The 19240-nt window shown below is 53.1% G+C and overlaps 7 protein-coding genes across 7 annotated transcripts; 3 read left to right on the top strand and 4 right to left on the bottom strand.

Annotated features, from left to right (window-relative positions):
* Nucleotides 1–282: 282 nt before the first annotated feature.
* On the bottom strand, nucleotides 283–846 carry PV07_07317 (uncharacterized protein; the record flags this gene model as incomplete). Its single annotated transcript, XM_016394385.1, has 2 exons — nucleotides 283–609; nucleotides 688–846. The coding sequence occupies 2 exons, from the start codon at nucleotides 844–846 to the stop codon at nucleotides 283–285; spliced, it is 486 nt and encodes a 161-aa protein (XP_016247804.1).
* Nucleotides 847–2122: 1276 nt separating this feature from the next.
* PV07_07316 (uncharacterized protein) lies at nucleotides 2123–3884 on the bottom strand (the record flags this gene model as incomplete). The annotated part of the gene is made up of 3 exons (XM_016394384.1): nucleotides 2123–2988; nucleotides 3043–3801; nucleotides 3857–3884. The coding sequence occupies 3 exons, from the start codon at nucleotides 3882–3884 to the stop codon at nucleotides 2123–2125; spliced, it is 1653 nt and encodes a 550-aa protein (XP_016247803.1).
* A 583-nt stretch (nucleotides 3885–4467) lies between these two features.
* PV07_07315 (uncharacterized protein) lies at nucleotides 4468–6119 on the bottom strand. Its single transcript, XM_016394383.1, has one exon. It carries the CDS (start codon nucleotides 5883–5885, stop codon nucleotides 4719–4721), a length of 1167 nt encoding a protein of 388 aa, XP_016247802.1. The 5' UTR covers nucleotides 5886–6119; the 3' UTR covers nucleotides 4468–4718.
* A 132-nt stretch (nucleotides 6120–6251) lies between these two features.
* PV07_07314 (uncharacterized protein) lies at nucleotides 6252–9026 on the top strand. Its single transcript, XM_016394382.1, has one exon. The coding sequence runs from the start codon at nucleotides 6371–6373 to the stop codon at nucleotides 8543–8545; it is 2175 nt and encodes a 724-aa protein (XP_016247801.1). The 5' UTR covers nucleotides 6252–6370; the 3' UTR covers nucleotides 8546–9026.
* A 2976-nt stretch (nucleotides 9027–12002) lies between these two features.
* Nucleotides 12003–14321, top strand: PV07_07313 (uncharacterized protein). The gene is made up of 6 exons (XM_016394381.1): nucleotides 12003–12421; nucleotides 12482–12595; nucleotides 12643–12682; nucleotides 12729–12824; nucleotides 12876–13498; nucleotides 13551–14321. Exons 1-6 carry the CDS (start codon nucleotides 12412–12414, stop codon nucleotides 13685–13687), a joined length of 1020 nt encoding a protein of 339 aa, XP_016247800.1. The 5' UTR covers nucleotides 12003–12411; the 3' UTR covers nucleotides 13688–14321.
* Nucleotides 14322–14551: 230 nt separating this feature from the next.
* Nucleotides 14552–17136, top strand: PV07_07312 (uncharacterized protein). Its single transcript, XM_016394380.1, has 2 exons — nucleotides 14552–15106; nucleotides 15166–17136. The coding sequence occupies exons 1-2, from the start codon at nucleotides 14899–14901 to the stop codon at nucleotides 16542–16544; spliced, it is 1587 nt and encodes a 528-aa protein (XP_016247799.1). The 5' UTR covers nucleotides 14552–14898; the 3' UTR covers nucleotides 16545–17136.
* A 185-nt stretch (nucleotides 17137–17321) lies between these two features.
* On the bottom strand, nucleotides 17322–19085 carry PV07_07311 (uncharacterized protein). Its single transcript, XM_016394379.1, has 3 exons — nucleotides 18887–19085; nucleotides 18762–18830; nucleotides 17322–18713 (listed from the first exon to the last, which is right to left on the bottom strand). The coding sequence occupies exons 1-3, from the start codon at nucleotides 18887–18889 to the stop codon at nucleotides 17394–17396; spliced, it is 1392 nt and encodes a 463-aa protein (XP_016247798.1). The 5' UTR covers nucleotides 18890–19085; the 3' UTR covers nucleotides 17322–17393.
* Between the last annotated feature and the right edge of the window lie 155 nt (nucleotides 19086–19240).

Genomic DNA, 19240 nt, shown 5'->3' with positions numbered 1-19240 from the left:
AAACACCCACAGGCAGTGAGCCTCTGCCCAAGACCGGTGGCCTCGCGGTTTTGCGAACGGCACAATAGCCATCTAGGATGCATGTCTCGCCGGTTTGTTGCACTGCCACGACGCCCGACCGACAATATCTGGGCCCCCCGGCTGAAGCATTTCAAAATGTCGACATCTGCTCTTCACAGTCTATGGTTCTTGCGAGGGGGAGTCCTCAGGCCCTGAGTGTCGAACAGCCACTGTGCTCTGAAAACCCCCCCCGGCTCCTCCCTCCTGGCCAGCTCCTCTCCTTTAAGCCTTGGTGCCCCGTCCCCGTCTCTCCTCCTTCCTCTCCATGACAAACCACCAGGTGCCAAAGGCCGCCGTGACAAACCACAGGACCAGCCCGGTCAGGTCGAAGCCGACGGCGACCTTCATGCGGTGGATGCCGCTCTCGTACTCGACCCGCTCGCCGATGTACATGGAGCCGAAGATGCCGGACAGCGTCGCGAAGAGGATGGTGAGGACCCAGTCCCACGCGAACAGCAGGGCGACCGTGCGGTACTGGAAGAAGACGCTGGCGAGCGAGAAGACGAGCGCCGTGACGGCCGCGAGCGAGCCCACGGTGACGGCGAAGACCTTGAGCGCGATTAGTACCCTGACGAACTCGGGCGGGAGGGAGTGGAGCGCGTTGGTCTTGGGGTCCGTCGTACGTACCCATTTGGAGTCGGCGTACTTGTCCTCCTTGTTCGCGTTGTTGAGGTCCACCGCGTACATGCCAATCACCACGAGGGCGTCGATGAGCTGCAGGGAGCGGAGGACGAGGTTGAAGATGTTGGATTTGCGGAAGTGGGTGAAGACCGAAAAGAAACCCATGGTTGTTGATGTTGGTGAGATGGACTGGTTGGTTGTGCCTGGATGGCGATGTATGGTTCAACGGGTGGTCGCTTTGGGGATGGTTTTTTTCTGGAGAACTTACGAGCGTTGCAGGATTGAGTGATGGAGTCTGTAATGTCCAGCAAGAGGAAGAGAGTTATAAAGAGCTGTTTGTGTCAGAAAAGGCAGATTTGTCAGGAGGCCAGGCGGTTTGGCGGACTGCTCAGCGCAAATACCTTGGGCAGTCAAACAAAAGCGTCCCGCGCCTTGTCTAATCACTTCAATGGGTGTTTGTTACCGAGTGAACTTCAACGGCGGTGACTTCACAAGGCGGCCTTGTTCGTTCTTTATGTGGCTTAGTGTGGGCGACAATGCTGTGCCTTTGTGCCGCGAGTGAATGTTCGAGCGATGAATCCACGTGGTGGACAGAGGGGACGAGGTTCTATTCAAGCACGCTTGTATCACGGACAAGTATTACCACTCCATGCCCTCCGTCGGGCATGTTGTTGAGCCACAAGAGGTACTAAAAGCGAAGGAACGCAAAATAGATGAATGGCCGGAAAGATTCTTGATTAAGTGACGGGCAGCTTGTTTGAAAAGCAGCTGAATCTGGAAATGGGAGATGCCAGTCGTTGCATGTGCGTCATTGGCGAAGAATCAAGAATGTGCCTTGGAATTGCGGGGGATGTGGCGTGGGTGGCTTGACCAGCGGGCAATGGATGAGCATCAGTGGCTGGTGACCTTGTAGCGAGCCAAAGGGGCTGTGTCGGTCTTGATAATTACTGCCATTGGCGTGAGGCGTTGGGCATCAACACATCCTGGTAGAATGGCCCTTCGGATCTACCCTGCTCATCAAGCCAAAGCCATGATCCCTGTCGACGCCGCCAACCTGCCTTGTTCCACGTCAATGCACACGCAATCCATCATGTCCAACTCTCGCGTTCGAACAAACGTCGTCCAAAGCCAGGGAGTCGCTTCCCTCGATCATCGCCACACCGGATCAATAGAAATGGAATACTAATTTAGTCTTTTTGGGGGGAGAGGAGTATGTGCAGGCTACCGAGGGATTGCCAGGAGGGCCAGGAGTAATGGGGATAAAGGCAGCTGTGTAGATACAGAGAAGATTTCAAAATGCCAAGGGGAACGAAACCGACGCCAACCAAACGAGTGACCAGACTAAAGTCCAATGCAATGAGAACGAGATACCGAAGCAAGACGAAAAGCAGAACAAAAGGACGGATAGGAAACACGGACCGAGCTGGGAAAAGCTCAACTGTCATCGTGTCCCTCCGCCTCCATTTGTCCCTCCAGCCTTGTCTGTGGTCGCACTCGTTGGCCCAGTAGCAGTCTTGCTCGGAGCATTGGCTGCTGGCGGCGCCGGCATTGGGACTGGGTCATCGTAGCCGTAGTCTAAATCGTCGTCGCCAAGCTGGTCCAGTGGCTGATTCTCATATGCCTGTGGAGGCAGGATTGGGCCACTGTAGTTCGAGGCTTTGGGCGTCCCTTTGGTCTGTTTCTTCCCCTTCCTGCCCTTGAGTTTGGCTTTCTCCAACAACCGCCTCTTCTCCGCCAGTCGGCGCCGTTCCTTGCGGTCCTTGATCTCGTATTGACGAATCAACGCATGGGGAGGTTGCCCGAAGATACTCTCGTACTCGCAGAATTCGCAGATCCAGATGTCCTCTGGCGCTGGCGGATGCTGCAGATTGTTGTATTCTTGTTGAAGTCTTCTTTGTCGGGCAGCCAACGCATAGACGTCTCCTCTCCTTCGGCGAGGCTTCTTGCCTTGGGCATTCGTGTTTGCGGCGGCGGGGGCCGCGGGTGCAGGTTGAGTGTTTGGTTGGGCTACACCCGGGCTGGTCTGGGTCGCTTGGGTTGATACTTTCTGGTGTGTGGTGCCCTGAGGCGGCGGAGCCAAATTGTTCCGCTGGGTGTAACCCGGCGAGTATAAGCTCTGCTCGGGGAAGGTCACTCCTTTGGCCTCGCTCTCGCATGTAAAGGTAAACTGCGAACTGGTATGGGCTTGTTTGACTTGCTGATCTAGGACACCCACATTCTCTTGGCCTTTACCGAGTGGCTTCCGAAGCAGTGCAGTGGCATTGGCAATGGCGGCAGATATGATACCCTGGTCTTTAGATTCTTCGGCTTTGAAAATCATTAGTCACACTTGCGCTCTTGTCTTCGGTGCTCGTTCCTTACCTTTGGCGTTAGCAGACATATTCTGATCATATTTGGATGTACTGCTTCGAGCGTTGGACCCATTAACCGATATACCAAGGGGGTTTCGACCCGGTAGCTTTCTCGTGCTACGCCCTCTCCCAGCTCCTTGGACACCAAGGCCTGTAGGGCTTCCAGTGTGAGCAATTGTGGAATAAGAATCGTCCGCTGAGCCATCTCTGGTTCCGCTGATGCCCATGTGCGCTAACTGGTCCGTCACGGATGAATGATGAAGACTCAAACTGCCAGAGGTGGGGATTTTTCGCTTTTTCTTGTTATTGGTGTTTTCAAATGCTTCATATCCGTCCGACCCAGAAACGGTGCCCTTGGAAGAGTATCTGTGGCGCGCAGAACGGGGAGAACGAGGAGAAGACACAAAGTAGTGACGGACAGGAACCATGCGTTCGTCTTGAGAGTCTAGGTCATCTTCGTATTCATCATGGTGGCAATGATGGTGGTGGTGAGGACACTCATGATCGTCGTCATGGTCGTGGTCGTGATCTTGATCGTATCCGTCACTGTGTTGGTGGACTAAAACTTTGCTGTCGTTTGGATATTCGCCATTCTCCCCATAGTGGGTGTAGGCTGGTAAGCTGGTCGAGGGCAGCGAAGGAGGATATGTGATGGCCTCAGCGGCCTCTTGGGACAACCGAGACTTGATGGACCGTTTGGGAAGTGGACGAATCAGTCGCTCGGGGAAGACGGTGGAGGGAGTGTCAGGGGACGAGAGGTATGAAGTGTCTATATCCCCGGTATTAATTATTGCTGGCAGTGGATTGGAGTGGGTGTCTGAGACCGTCTTGGAGAGACATACTGTATGCCATCTTCAGCTGTCTTTCCTCCTTTTATTGAGCCCGAGCCAACAAAGATTTTCTCTGCCCCATCCACTCGTTCTCTGCGGAGTTGATGTCGAATCCTGACACTGCACACAAAGTTAGCCACGTTCGACAAAGATGACACTTCTTGATCGGGGTGTTGAGTGATGTTTGAGTGCCCTGATATTGGGAGTATAGAAATGCGTGGACGTACCAGCGAAACCGAATTATTCAGCCAAGTATGATGAGTAGTCGAGGTTTCTCATGGAGCAGAGACTCGTCTTTGTCAAACAGATATCCAAGCGGACTATTGGGTAGGAAAGATGGAGGATGCAGCGTCCAGCGGAATGGACACAATCGTAAAGTGAAAATTCTAGTGGTTGTCCAGACTGTTCAACGATAGCTTGCACCAGCAGAAGCAGATGGCAGATGGAGGTGCACTTCGACTCCGTTCGATATCGGTTGCCAAGCCCAGGGCAGCCGAGTTGGAGCCTCGTCTCATCCCATCCCTCCTCTCAAACAATGTCTCGGGGACGTTTTTGTTCGCTTCCATTATTATCACAATAGGGGGTTTCTAAGCTAAAGGATCCACGTTTTATTCATTTGCCATCTTGGACCAAATCTCTTCTTGTCATCGTTACGTTCATGAAATTATATCATAGTGGCGCTAGGGTGCGCTTCAATTTCAAGTCTGAGAGCCAGTCATCGTCTAATATCTTAGGCTTAAGTGATCGCTAATCGTTGAGTGGATGGCCGGTCGTTGCAATTTATCCTTGCTATGCCCCAAAAAGATAATTCCTCCTCCTCTGATTAATGTGTCGAGTGCGTGGTGGCGGCGCTGTTTTAAGAATTTCTTGTACCCTTTGAGGCGACCCTCTTTGCTCGGCTGCTGGCAGATGATTTGGTAGCGTCAAACTCGTCAAGCTCCTCCGTTGCCTTCCTTTTGTTCTCCCTCCGAGAGTCCGATGCGGGGACCTCTGGTGGTTGGACGTGTGAAGGGCCCATGCCATTGACCATAGAAGTGCCGCTCTTTTCGTGTCCATCTCTTTTCTGACATGCCGCAGGTCTAGACAAGACTTTAGGTTCGTCCGCGTCGACAACCGCAGTTTCACTGGAGTCCGGTGGGGATGGGAGGTCTGCCTTGACCCGTCTCCGTTTCCGGGGTATATCATCTTGGCCCAACACCGCCGACTGCGACAGCATACCCTCTGATCTGAGACTATCCTGGCCGGCTTGAGAGAGCCCTCCGCCCCCTTCGTCATATGCTTGGCCCACACCAGCATGGCGAGGGTTGGTGGTATTTGGTCGAGGTCCTTCCTTCGAATCCATGATCTGTTTATCATGCTCTTCTTCTGCAACGCTTTCTGCAAGATCCTCGTCCTCTTCAATTTCAGTTGCAGCATCTTGAGTGGTGGGATCAAAAGATGGCTGCCGTTGCACATGCCTGAGACCCATATCTGCTAGACTCATGTCGTTTGCCCAACTCTCGTCGTCTTCTGCTTGCTTTTGGGATTGATTCCAGCCATTGTCCGTGATGGCGAAAATGTCCTTCCAATTCTTCATGAGAGCCACCTTCTCCTCCTGACCATCTTTGTACGCCGGAGTCTTTCGCCCTTTCGGCTGGGCCCAAATTGTGCCCTTGATGCCGCTAGTCAACAGTTTCACCTCGTCCAACCCCGAAGGAGGGATGTCGATTGTCTCGATCAGCTTCCTCTTCTTGCCCCTTCTAGAGTCCTGGCCAACCAGGCGAGAGTATTTTGCTGGGGGCCCAACTTGAGCATGTGTTCTCAACAACGTTGGATCATCGTCCATATAGTCATCCGAGTAGTATTCCCAGTCGCTATAATATTCACTCATCTCGTTCTTAACAGCATCTTCCTCTTGGTACACGGGACTGTGTACGGCATGTTCGGCTAAATCGTCAGCCAACTCTGGAGTTGGATCTGCGTCCCACAGGATGTCCTCAAGGTCGTCATAGGGGGAATAGGTATAGTCTTCGATATCGGACATCTCGAGTAGGGGGACCTTTTGATCACATCCGGTTGCTTTTCAAGAAAACACGGGGAGTTTCATCAGCAGGAGGTGGTGCAAAGAGTGTAAAGTGAATCCGAGGGTTATTGGAAGGCAACGGTCATAAGTTCATCATTTGAGTCGAGTTGAGACTTTTTCCCCCTTTGTTATTCAACTCGAAGGACTCCCTAAACGTCGCCTGAGCAATCATGCAACCAAGGACGGCGTGGTGCAGGACGGGGACAAATGGAATCCAGTGTGACGATGCTCGGGCAGGCATTTTTGGAGAACCCGCACGCGTCTCGATCCCCGCCTAGTTGCCCGCAGAACTGAGATGCTGCCATTTCCGACGCCATGCGAGGACAGCCGAGATCCTGGGAGGCCCTCAAACATACCCATTTCCCTCTTTATTGTCAGATAAATTGCCATTCACTCGGTCTCAGTGCGTGTCGAAAATGTAATCAGTCCTCCTCTCTAACTTCACAATGTCCCAATACCCCTTTTCTTGGGCCGCAGTAGCCTTGCGACCGAGAGCTACCCGTCCCCTTCGCTCGTACTCGACCAAGAGCATCGACTCAATCCTCATTGCAAATCGAGGAGAAATTGCTCTGAGGGTTAATCGCACTGCCGCTCAGCACGGCATCCGCACCACTACTCTGTACACGAATCCAGATGCTCATTCACAGCACGCTCTTTCCTCCCCCTTCTCCTTCAACCTCGGCGCGACAGCCGCTTATTTGGACCAGGAGAAAATCCTCCGAATAGCGAAACAAGAGGGCTGTCAAGCTATTCATCCTGGCTACGGCTTCCTCTCTGAGAATGCAGAGTTTGCAAAGAGATGTGCGGAAGAGGGTGTTACTTTCATCGGCCCTCCAGCAAGTGCCATTGAGGATATGGGCGACAAAGCTAGGAGCAAAGAGATCATGAACGCGGCCGGTGTTCCTTGTGTACCTGGCTACCACGGATCTGACCAGGCACCTGAGACACTTGCACAAGAGGCGGACAAGATTGGATATCCTGTCCTGATTAAAGCTGTTCGGGGCGGAGGCGGCAAGGGAATGCGAATCGCAAAAACTGCCAATGACTTCCCAGACATGCTTGAAAGCGCAAAGAGTGAGGCCAGGAATTCATTTGGCAACGATGAAGTCCTCGTCGAAAAATACATCACCACCCCACGTCACATTGAAGTTCAAGTATTTGCCGACAAGCACGGAAACTGTGTTGCCCTTGGTGAACGAGATTGTTCCATTCAACGCCGTCATCAGAAAATCCTCGAGGAGTCTCCAGCTCCGAACCTGGACGACTCGATCCGGAAAGATCTGTGGGACAAGGCACGAGCGGCTGCACTTGCTGTCAAGTACGAAGGAGCCGGTACCGTCGAGTTCATTTTTGACAACGACACGGGTGAATTCTACTTCATGGAAATGAATACTAGACTCCAAGTGGAGCATCCGGTCACTGAAATGGTAACCGGTCTTGATCTTGTCCACTGGCAGATCTTGGTCGCAGAAGGCAAACCACTCCCTCTCACCCAGGAACAGGTGGAAGAGCAGATCTCTCGACGTGGACATGCCATCGAAGCTCGAATCTACGCCGAGAACCCAGACAAGGGATTCATACCCGACTCTGGCAAACTTTTGCACGTTCAGCTCCCGAAAGAAAGCGCAGACGTGCGGATAGATAGCGGATTTGTGCAAGGCGACGAAGTCTCAAGCCACTATGACCCCATGATCGCCAAGCTGATTGTCAGGGGCGGGACTCGAGAAGACGCTCTACGCAAAATGGTTGCAGCATTGCAAGACTACGAGGTGGCTGGACCAGTAACAAACATCGATTTTCTCAAACGAATATGCAAATCCCCTGACTTCGTTGCTGGCAAGGTCGAGACGGGGTATATTGGAAAACACCATGAGGAACTCTTCCCGCAGATAAGTGCCACCTCAGAAGTCCTTGCTCAGGCTGCGATTGCTTCGTTCCTTCGCCATTCAAATGCTCACAACTCACCTGCATCGACTTCGGCCTGGCAAGTATCTCCCCCTTCGTGGCTCAATACATCATCCGACTTCCAGCCACGGACCTTCCAATTCACGACCGCAAATTTCGAACCCGAACCTGGAAAACAGTCTGAAATCCTTGCCGTGGAACTTCGACAGACAAGTCCGGGCACATTCTCCGTGTCAACTCCAAATTCGGACCCAATTTCGATTTCATCGTCCTTCGACCCCGAATCAAATACACTAACAACTTACTTTCCTCATACACGCCATACCTCACACATCATATTCTCTCCTCCTTCAGCCTCGTCAGGCTCCGGGTCGAACCCAGAAATCATCCATCTCTTCACACCACATGGCTCCTTCCTTCTCTACTCACCTTCACCTTCATGGCTCCAGAAAGCCCTGGGTGTGACCGAGAAACCCAATTCATTGCTCTCCCCTATGCCGGCTAAGATCCTCCGCGTACTCGTATCGCCGGGGGATGTGGTGAAGAAGGAGCAGCCGCTGATCGTTATTGAGAGCATGAAGATGGAGACGGTTATAAGAAGCCCGATGGAAGGGGCTAAGGTGCAGAGAATAGTGCACGGGGAGGGCGAGGTGGTCGCTAGCGGCGTTGCCCTTGTAGAATTCGAAGAAGATGGGACAGACGGAGAAGGAAAGTGAACGATGGTAGGAAAGTGTTGAGAACGTGAGCTATGAGGGTGTATATCCCAGTTTTTGACGTGGGGGAATGCCACAAGACCATAATATCCAAGCGACCCGGCTGGCTGATGTCGACTTGCGAGGCTTGCAAGGGTAAGAAATGTATGCTATACACTCTCTCTGGAGGACGAGAGCAATCGAAGAGCACGCAAGGCTGGCTCGTCTTACGCCCGTATGGTGCCGCTGCTGCCAATTACGTGGGGAGACCATTTGACCCCTGCGCCGCGACCTTCTCAAGTGTCAAGCAACCGTGACGAGAAATAAAGAAGATACACACGAAGGCCAAAAAAAATTGTAAAGAGCATTGTGCTCGTACCCATGTCTCATTCATGAAAGAGGCTCTTGGGGTCGTCATGTTTTCCAACAGTGTATTGATTAGATGGAGGCCTATCTCAGAGGCTGATAGACTGCCTGAGCCTGTCTCTGAATATGTCCATCCCTGTCCTTTGCCTAATTACCCAATATGATGCACGTAAAGTCCATGTCCCAAGTGCAAGATTCCCTCCCCAACCTCTCTGTACCGACCTACCGGCAAGCCCCGGTCTTCTTGACAGCTGAGGCATCTGTCCGTTCACCAGCTTCAGGGGCGGGACTGAGAAGGGGCCCTCAACTCGAAGTTTTCAACAGTGCTGTCTGAGGCGGCTGTTCGATATTCCAGAGGGTCGGCTCGTTCAGCAGAGCTGAGAGGAGTACCGGTGGCCCCATCTTCTCCATCCTCGCCTTCATCTTCCTCATCACCCTCTTCGTCGTCTAACCCTTCATTGTCGCCGCCGCAGTCATCGCCGCCGTACATGTCGGAGGTCTCACTTTCCTCACCAAACGTATCGAAGCCATATGCTTGCTCTCCCACCTGGTGATGAACCACGCTTCCCATGTCATCACTAGAACCCTGATTCGGGGAAGAGGCCCCTGCGTCTACGGAGCCCGCTGACAGTGGCGGCATCGGATACCCTTCAGCGTAGTTTGGTAGCATGTGCTGCCCTGGCGTCCGCGGTGGAGTAGATTGTGGTGTTGATGGAGGAGGGGCGTTGCCAGCCTCGCCGTTCTGCTGGTTTTGGTGTTGAAGTTGAGCGCTGCGCAGGGCCTGGGTTGCGATGTCGACCGCTCCGCGCCATCGCTCGAGCTCCGCATCCCGCTCTCTGACTGCTCCCCATGCTCTCTCAAGTTCTTGCTCCAGGTCCCGATTTCGGTCCATCAGAGCCCTCACATTCTGCCGGTGCGCTAGATTTTCGAGATCAAGTTGGCGGATAGTCGCATCCAGCTGCCAGAAAGATCGATGCATGGTTTCCATGGCGGCCTGAACATGGCGACCTGCTCCTCCTGGTTGAAAGGGAGTAGGCTGGGCCGACCTGGGATTGCCTTCGTGGGCACCTGCATCCTCCTGAGCTCCCGCGTAGTGATCAGCTTCTGGATCATGGGCCACGGCATTCTCGGCAGCTACAGTCGGGGCTTTCTCTGGCACTCCGGCGTTGGCTGCTGCGGATTGAATTCCCTTACGACGCTTGCGGACATTCAATCTTTCGGGACAAGGTCGTTGGGGCGGGGTTTTGAGGCGGTATTCTCGAGGATGGAGGGAGGAGTCTCGGGGGACAGTCTCCTCCGCTTTGGGTTGCTTGCCGTCCGACGAGAACTTGTCATAGTCCGCCGACCAGCGGGCAGGAGTGTCTTTGTCGAGGTCATCCAGAGTCATGGGAACCGGTTCTCTCTGTTCAGATGCCGGCTGGCGGTTCAAAAACGGGTCAGACGCGCCGTTAGGGTTAAGCCCATCGTTTGGCCGACGATTTCTCCAGCGTCCAAAGGTGTCTTCGCTGGAATTGCCGGAGGAGAGATGTCGAGGTGACGGTACGGCGTCTGAAATGGAAACGGTCCGGCCTTCGTAAGAGTGAGTAGGGCGTCGCCCGAGCACTTGGGTTTCAAGCCAGTCGGAGAGGGAACGACGGCGTCTGTGTCGGAGACTCTGTTGTGGCAGTCGGGTCCAGCCTGAAGCGTTGGCTCCCTGGCCGCCCATTTCAGGGGCTTCCGGAATGTACGCCGGAGTGTTTGTATTTGCCGCGCCCGAAGTGGTTGCCCAGTCCTCTGAGTCCGGAACGTCAGATAGCCTACTAAAGGTCACTTTCGACTTGAGTGGGTGAAACGCAGGGTTGTCATCAGCGCGTGTGTGTCCTTCTTCAGGCTGTTGTCCAGCAGAATATAAGTTCGAGTCACAGTCAGCCTGGCTCGATCCATCCATGTAATTTGTGATCACGTACCTCAGCATCGATCGATGTCGATCGGAACCAAGAGCAGCATTTTGCTGCACGACTTGCTCAGTGCCAGAATCGTCGGAAGCGACTTCTGTTTCTTGGTGCACAGAAAATCTGAAGATGTCGGCTCCGTGGTGTTGAAATGGGTGTCCGCGCTTAAACATGTGAAAAGCAGTCGTTAGCTTTGTCTTCGCACCCTTAAAGTATTCCTTTGCCTTCCTCATCTTGCCAGGAGAGCGTACACTTACTGATGTGAATGTAGTGTGGTGGAGGATTCGTTGTAGTGAAGTAAGTCGCTGGCTTTCTGGTTGTGTTTGCTCAACGTTTTGTTGACGAAGCGACCAGTGATTTGGTGTTCCTGTATTGTCTTGCGGGAAGTGAGAACAGAAGGGAGGAGAAAGACATATTTATGGCCGCCGAGATCCATGCTCCTTGTCCGCGAGAAAGAGTCGATGAGACAGCGCGGGCGGCAAAGTCGAACAACACGCCGAGACATTAGTATGGTTCCTGACCAAACCGCGGCAAGAACAAAGCAATATCCTAGGCCTGATTGTCCAAATAGGGCAGTTCATAGCATAGATATATAAAGAATAGAGCTGGAGACGCTTGGATCTCAGCTGAGGCAGTGAAGCCCAGGGAGAGAACTTCTTTGTGCTCAGCTCAGACATGGGAGAAACACTAGTTAAGACATAGACGTTTAAAACATAGAGAGGCGAACGGCCTGGTCTGTCAGCAAGGGGCAACTGTGCCGAAGGCAGAAACACAGTGATCCAACAAAGGAAATGCTACAAAGCCTTTGGATCGACAAAGGAGTTTGTGGGCTGCTGTCGATCTATACAATTGACATTGGAGTGCGGATGCGGTCGATACATGGCCCCGCTGTCGGACCGAATGAGTGTAGATCAAAAAGATCAACCTGGTTGTAAGGCGACCTGTCTAGCCATTGAGAGCTTGCAGCGGTCCATGTGTGTCGTGACTATTTACAAGATGCCGATGCAATACAAAGGAGTAAAGGAGTAAAGGAGACAAGGCTGTGGCTGCGTAGCAGTGTTGATATGGATGCTCAGAGTGAGACTATTCCAAAGGAAGTATAGCGTCACTCTGACCTCCCAAGCGGAAGGAAGAACGATCCACCGAGCCACTTGGGCCAAACACTACAAACAATATCCATCGAACGCATGTGTTCGCCCATGTTCATCTGGAGTACATCCATGCTTGCGCAAAACCAAGTATTCGAAGACCTATCTTCTTATCATTTTTCCGCGTTCTTTCACTTCCCATACCTGTAATTTTTTGTACCTCGGTGACCTTGGCTTCACTTGGTGAGAAGTTGGAAGTTTCTCACTCGAACGAAAGGTCACAACTCGCCACATTTTCACACTCGATTTCTTTCTCTTTGGCCAGCTCCGTGGCCTTTATTCTTCTTCCACGGACGCTATCAAGAACTCGGCGCAAGAAGTCGGTCAAGCCCCTTCGGAGTTCACTACGATCTGGAACGCCGCTGCCGCTATCCATCTCATCGCCTAAATTTCCGCACACTTGGCCCCGCTTGTCGTGCATTAAATCAGTCTTGACATTGTTGCCATGTCTGCAGGTATGACAAAGGCATCTGTCAGAGACTTCGGAGCAGAATGGTCTAACATCTTCTACTCAGAGACGCCACGCATCGTCCCCCTGACTTGTCATGGCCACTCGCGGCCGATTACACATTTGAGCTTTTCCTCCATCGTGGATGATGATCAATACTACCTGATATCGGCCTGTAAAGGTAAGATCCCACACGCCTTCGCTCAAGTTATCACTGATATTTGCTAGACAACAATCCTATGCTGAGAGATGGCATGACAGGAGACTGGTATGGCTATATGGGGCTTCTGCGTACCCTGGCTGACTTGGCACAGGATTGGAACATTCATTGGACACAAAGGAGCGGTTTGGTCGTCAAGATTGTCTTCGGATGCTAAGATCGCCGCCACCGGATCTGCAGATTTCAGCGCGTAAGATTGGAACAACACATATTCTGGTCGTTTCACGCTGACAAGACCCAGGAGAATTTGGGATCCCCAGACCGGAGAATGTCAGTACATCTTGACTCACAACCACATTGTTCGAGCCGTCGCATTTCCGATTCAGACTAACCCGCAGTGTGTGGCTACCGGCACGCAAGACAAAACCCTTAAGATCTTTGATCTCAGTCGCGGTGGTAGCGCTGCTACACCCGACCAGGTCAATGGTACCTCCCCAATCACCCCGACCACCACTTCGGAAGGGCATGAGATTGGAGCAGGCCAACATGGGGGCAGCATCAAATCCATTGCTTGGAATGTTGACTACAATATTCTCACCACTGCCTGCGAAGACAAGACTCTTCGTTGGTGGGACTTGAGGGTCCAACGCATGATTGCAAGTGTCAAGACAGAGCGGGACATCACTTCATGCGAGCTCTCCACCAACAAAGCGGAAGACAGCAATCCTGGAATTCTTAGCGTGGCAGCTGGACAGTCGTGTCTCTTTTTTGACGCCGGCAGACCGGGCGAGCTTATCAAGCAAGTTAATTTCGACCATGAAGTTGCCAGTGTGGCCATCAACCCTGCAACCGGTCGCTTTGTGACCGGCGGCGGGAAGGACACGTGGGTCCGGGTATGGGATTTTGCGCAGGAAAAAGAACTTGGTGAGCTTCGGCGGTCTCCGTGTACTGCGCTTGCTACTAACTCCTATCGCAGAGGTTCTCAAGGGCCACCACGGTCCAATTTGGACAACTGCATTCTCTCCTGACGGCAAGATCTATGCGACCGGAAGCGAAGATGGGACAATCAAGTTGTGGAAGGCTTGCAAAGAGCCATATGGTCTCTGGCGCTGAGCCAAATGCAACAACACCACCAGAACCAAGCTCCGGCGTAACCTAGTACCGTCGCAAGTCTATGTGAAAGACTCGGCCATCCACCTCCCACAACAGCACGATACCGAAGAAACAGCGTAGGTGCTCCAACACTCAGCCGGCTAGAGATGTGGAACGCGATGTTCATACGTGGGCTGTCCAGGATATTCACTTGCGAGGATCAGAAGGGTCCATGGCGCCGGAATGACATAACGCGGCGGCTTGACTGCGGCTGATGTTCAGGCACCAAGCAGAATTGGTGGACCGGAAGTACGTGCTATTGGGTATTTGGGGAAGCTCTTTGGGTGTGTCCCAAGTCCGGAACGATACCAGCGAGCAATGAGCTTCCGCCGTATGAACCGTGTGCATGCAGGAACCGGGGGATTTGGGCCAGGGGGTAACGGAAAGCTTGAACGCAAGCTCAAGCATAAGTAGATGAGATGACCAGAAATCGTCCAAGACTGTGTGACGATATCACTGCGTTTTCCCGTACTTGCTTGCTGCAGTGGTTCTGACCTTGATGAAGCAGTGTCCTGGCAAGAAAGGGAAAGGACGCTGCAGCTCCCGGGGGGGCGGCGGGGTTCAGCTGCCAATGACAGGGGCCGCCGAAGCCGACATCTCACACCGACACCGCCAGTTCCTCTACCTCTAGGTACCATGTCCACTCCGTCGCGGCCAGTAGCAGCCACCGAGGGCTTACTGCTAGGCTACTGGAACCGGGGGGGAGGGAGGCACCAAGCACCACTAAAAGAGAGACTCCGACAGCTGTCGGGAAATAGCTGTAGCCATCCAATCCCCCATCCCCTCCACCCAATGCCCTGCAGCACATATCCCATATCACTCCACCATTACCCTTCTGGCCTTTTTTCCTCGCACTGTCTGGTTTCCTATCCCAATGCGTTCCGATCGTTCGTCTGGCATTCGGGCTTAGCGAGGAAAGTTGTACGCACGCGTGTGCCATCAGCCAGACCTGTCATTCGCTTGCCTCTCCCCCTCGGTCCTCCCTCCTCCATTGTCAACACACACCACACATTGGCTGCGCTGGTCGCCCACCCTTAGCCCTCGCCGCATATTGTCCCCTCGGATTGATATACCCCCGCGCTGTCATTGGCATCGAACAGTCTCTCTCTCCCCCGAACAGGAGGCCACGGTCTCGAGCTCAGTTTCCTATTCGAACTGCAACGAGCTCCCTCATGTCCTCACCGCCGGCTCATAAGAAGATGGATCGGACTAGTCTACCAGATCAAGAGAAACTCGAACAATTTAGCCACTTGACCATGGAGCACCGCCAACACAGTCAGTCGCCGTCCCAGAAAACAGCCTGGCCTCGGTGGGAGCGCAAGGGTAAGGAGAAAAGCACCGTTGCCCGCGCATGTACATGGGTTGTGGATCACCAGATCAGTAAGAACATCCGCAACAGGAGCATGTCATGAAATCGGCCATACTGATCCCTCTCACAGGCATATCGGTCAACCTCATATCTATGCTCTTCTTCATACACATCCTCTTCCCTTCGACAAGACATCACACCCAGAAATTCTTCCGAATTTCCTACTACAACCCTGCAACGGGCAACTTCGCCCTGGGTTGGGATGACATATTCTTTGTCTTTTACTGGATCATTGTCTTCACCGGCCTGCGCTGTGCTACCATGGACTATCTCCTCGGTCCCTTGGCCGCTTCTTGCGGCATTCGGAAACGGAAGCCCAAGGTGCGATTCGCGGAGCAGGCCTGGATCCTCTGCTACTACACGGCCTCATGGTGTACGGGTATGTACATTATGTACAACTCTGACTATTGGCTCGACCTCCGGGCTCTTTGGAGGACGTGGCCCGACCGTGAAATGGAGGGTCTGGCGAAGTGGTACTATCTGGTCCAATTCGGCTTCTGGCTGCAACAGATAGTGGTGGTGAACATTGAGGAGCGCCGGAAGGACCACTGGCAGATGTTCACCCACCATATTGTGACCTGTTCACTCATCTTCACGTCTTACGGCTATCATCAATATCGTGTCGGGACGCTAATTCTCTGTCTCATGGACTTGGCGGACATCATCCTCCCGCTGGCCAAGATTCTCAAGTACCTCCATTTCGAGCTTGCATGCGACATTGCATTTGGTGTTTTCATGGTCTCCTGGCTCCTGGCTAGGCATATTCTATACATGACTGTCTGGTACAGCATCTATGCCCACATCCCGGAGGAAATCGCATACGGATGTTATAGGGGCAGCGTACAGGATCTTGAAGGTCCATTCCCTACGCCCAACGACTGGGATCATCTCATCCAACCATTCAAGAACCCTGTTGGACTTGTCTGTTGGAACAATAGCATCAAATGGACGTTCTTGACCATGCTCCTCGCACTCCAGGTGATGCTGCTCCTCTGGTTTGGCATGATCGTGCGGGTTGCCTACAAAGTGGTTACTGGCAATGGAGCAGAAGATGTGCGCTCGGACGATGAAGACGAGGACGAGGAGGAAGAGATATCGAGCGAGAAGTCATCAAGAGACTATGTCGACAAAGTCAAACTCTGCGTGGAACCACACGAACAGTACCTAGAGACAGAAGTTCTGAGCACGGATCCTAACTTCTCTCTTTCGAAATCTTCCAAACCCCGGACAAAATCGAGGTCCAAGTCCAAGTCCACATCGCCTTCGTCCTCGTCGGGAGGCAGACGATCAACACCGGAGTCGTCAACTGCGGGTTCGAGCAGTGGCGGGAGGAGGAAACCGAAGCACGAATCTGGCCATTCCTCCGGTGTCAACCTGCTTGGAGGTAGCAGTGATCGCAAGGAGCTGCTTGGCCGGATCGGCTGTGATAAGGGCTCTACGTCAGATTGAGCATGATTTTGGTCGTGAAGAGGTATGACAGGCAACACACTTTGAGCGTGTGTACACAAGGCAGGCCTGTGCCCGTGTCCCAGCCATTCTTTGGGCTTGTCCACCGATCATCTGTGTTTCGGGGACCTTTGCTGTCATTTTGGTGCTCGGTAGCTCCGCAGCTGTGTCCTTAGAAAATCATGTTTGAACAGAACCCTGTCGACATCTCCTCGCGGAATGCAAGAGCAGAGCGCGAGCGAGATATGTTGACCTGGGACTGGGTCGACGACGTTCGAGCAAGACCAGCACCGATACCACACAGGCTACCTAGAGAGGAACCCAGCGGGCGCGTACCTACTGAACTACTGTACTGTACTTACTACGCAGTACATCCATAGAGCAACCTGTCCCCATGGGCCATGCATATGTATGGCGCGGGAAGTGCTGAGACTACACACATAGACGGCTTCTGCGCACCTCGCGGATACAACCTAGATAGCAGCGACATAGATGGACGGTCTAATGACACCGCGAGAGTCGAGACGAGGTCTTGCCTCCCGTTCACCGCAGGCGTGAAGAAGGCCTGTTAATTCGCACTTGATTTGCTCGATGGAATGATTGTGACAGGGAGAAAAGATTGTCGCGACTTCCTTGTTGAACCACCACAATACGAGGTACAGATTATCGCCGTCGGTTTTCTATGCCAGAAATGATTCCCGGATTTGACTCTATCTGCCACGACGGTCCTAAACGTACAGGTCTCTCTCCTCTGCCTCACCTTCAGCTCCCCCCCCCCCCCCCAGCTCTCCTCAATCGGCCTCTCCTCTTTCGAGTGGCCAGTCCATCAAGTTCGCGCCGAATGCTGTGGTTTTACAAATATAGACCCTCCGGCTCTCCCTCATTCTTGGTCTTCATTACACTGTCCCTCGCACTCCTAAAATCCGCCATGTTGACTCTCATTCTCCTCTCCCTCAGCGCTCTCAGCCCAGCTTCGGAACAGATCGCCTTGATATCCGCCCCACTCAAGTCATCTTTCTGGGCAATGAACTCGTCGAGATCGACGTCTTCGGCGAGTGACATTTTGCTGGTGTGCAGGGTGAAAATCTTCTTCTTGGTCGCCGTATCGGGGTTCTCGAAAAGGATTTTTCGATCAATACGCCCTGGCCGGATCAAAGCCGGGTCTAGTGTCTCAATCTTGTTGGTCGCCATGATTACCTTCACGTCGCCACGGTCGTCAAATCCATCGAGCTGATTGAGCAGTTCCAACATGGTGCGCTGGATTTCCCGCTCACCTCCGGATGTTGATTCATAACGTTTCGTGCCGATGGCGTCGATTTCGTCGATGAACACGATCGAAGGGGCGTTTTCGGCGGCGACCTGGAATAACTGGCGTACCAGACGGGGACCATCGCCGAGGTATTTTTGGATTAACTCAGAGCCGACGATGCGGAGGAAGGTGGCGGATGTTTGGTTTGCGACGGCCTTGGCCAGGAGGGTCTTGCCTGTTCCGGGTGCTCCGTAGAGAATGACACCCTTAGGAGGTTTTATACCCATTTCTTCATACAGCTCTGGATGTAGTAAGGGGAGCTCAACGGCTTCCCGCACCTCTTGTATTTGGGATTCCAATCCACCGATATCAGCGTAGGATTCCGTGGGTGCTTTGTCCAATTTCATCACAGATACCAAAGGATCGGCGTCGTCTGTAAGCACACCAACGACGGAGACCGATTTGTGATGAAGGAGGATCGAAGCACCAGGCTCAAGAAGATCCTTGTCAACGAAAGACATAATGGAGACGTAATACTCAGGGCCAGTCGCGGAGGAGACAATAGCGTGATCGTCATCAATGAGTTCTTCCAGATTGCCGACCCCCATTGGACTGCCTCGCATGTCGTCGACCTTACTTCTCTCATCAGAGTTGCGATCTAGGGGTTCGCCTTCCGTGGCAGCGGCGGGAGCTTGTGTCTGAGCAGCTTTGGTTTTCCGGATCTGTTCTTGATTTTCGACATATTCCTCTTCTAGCAATAGATGATCGTGAACCCTCTGCATTCGAAGATATCGTAGTTTGCAACGGGCGGTTGGGTAAATGGTAGGCAACTTAGCGGCAGCACTCGGGCCTGCTTGCTTGCGCTTCTTGCGGCCGATTCTGGTAGTGGGTTGTGGAGGAGGCTCATACTTGGGCTTTTCCTTCTAGAGAGTGTCAGTGTCAGATCCCTCGAGTCTGGGAATATACATTACCTTCTTATCCTTGTCGTCTTTCCCGCCTTGACCAGGGCCGCCTCCCTGCTGTGATGATTGCTGGTTCCCCTGCGGAGATGGTCAGTAGAGCAGCAGACATGGCAGATGGGCCATTCATCTCTTACCATGACGCAAACGATAGAAAGGGTATTCCGAAGGACTGCGATACCACTGGGAAAGGGACTTTGAAAGGGCGAAAGGGTTGAGATGGGAAATGGCGAGATTGTAGGTTTGCAGTTGATTACAGCAACTTGGAGAGATGCGTGACGCTGCCTCGTCGCGCCTGTTGCGGCGCCAAGATGTGGCTAGTGCAGGTAGTGGCTGAGGACCTAGTGGCTGTTTCGCCGATTCGCCGATGGGGAGAGAGCCGCCTTAGACCTTCTCCGATTTCCGCCCACCAGCTGCCTCATGCTTATGAAAGTGAGGCTGCATTCATCTCGTCGTAGGCCACAGAGCAGGCAACACGTCCATGGTGGCTG

The sequence above is a fragment of the Cladophialophora immunda genome, assembly GCF_000835495.1.
Source record: "Cladophialophora immunda strain CBS 83496 unplaced genomic scaffold supercont1.4, whole genome shotgun sequence".
Lineage (NCBI taxonomy): Eukaryota > Fungi > Ascomycota > Eurotiomycetes > Chaetothyriales > Herpotrichiellaceae > Cladophialophora > Cladophialophora immunda.
This window is presented reverse-complemented; position numbering and strand designations above follow the sequence as displayed.

What these genes read in the sequence shown, in the direction of transcription:
- PV07_07315 (XM_016394383.1), bottom strand. Translation starts at nt 5,885, where the DNA reads ATGTCCGATATCGAAGACTATACCTATTCCCCCTATGACGACCTTGAG.
- PV07_07314 (XM_016394382.1), top strand. Translation starts at nt 6,371, where the DNA reads ATGTCCCAATACCCCTTTTCTTGGGCCGCAGTAGCCTTGCGACCGAGA.
- PV07_07313 (XM_016394381.1), top strand. An exon ending in GATGGCATGACAGGAGACTG is followed by an intron (nt 12,683 to 12,728) that starts GTATGGCTATAT and finishes GACTTGGCACAG; the next exon opens with GATTGGAACATTCATTGGAC. An exon ending in TGCGCAGGAAAAAGAACTTG is followed by an intron (nt 13,499 to 13,550) that starts GTGAGCTTCGGC and finishes CTCCTATCGCAG; the next exon opens with AGGTTCTCAAGGGCCACCAC.
- PV07_07312 (XM_016394380.1), top strand. Translation starts at nt 14,899, where the DNA reads ATGTCCTCACCGCCGGCTCATAAGAAGATGGATCGGACTAGTCTACCA. An exon ending in GGTTGTGGATCACCAGATCA is followed by an intron (nt 15,107 to 15,165) that starts GTAAGAACATCC and finishes TCCCTCTCACAG; the next exon opens with GCATATCGGTCAACCTCATA.
- PV07_07311 (XM_016394379.1), bottom strand. An exon ending in AAGACGACAAGGATAAGAAG is followed by an intron (nt 18,714 to 18,761) that starts GTAATGTATATT and finishes GACACTCTCTAG; the next exon opens with AAGGAAAAGCCCAAGTATGA.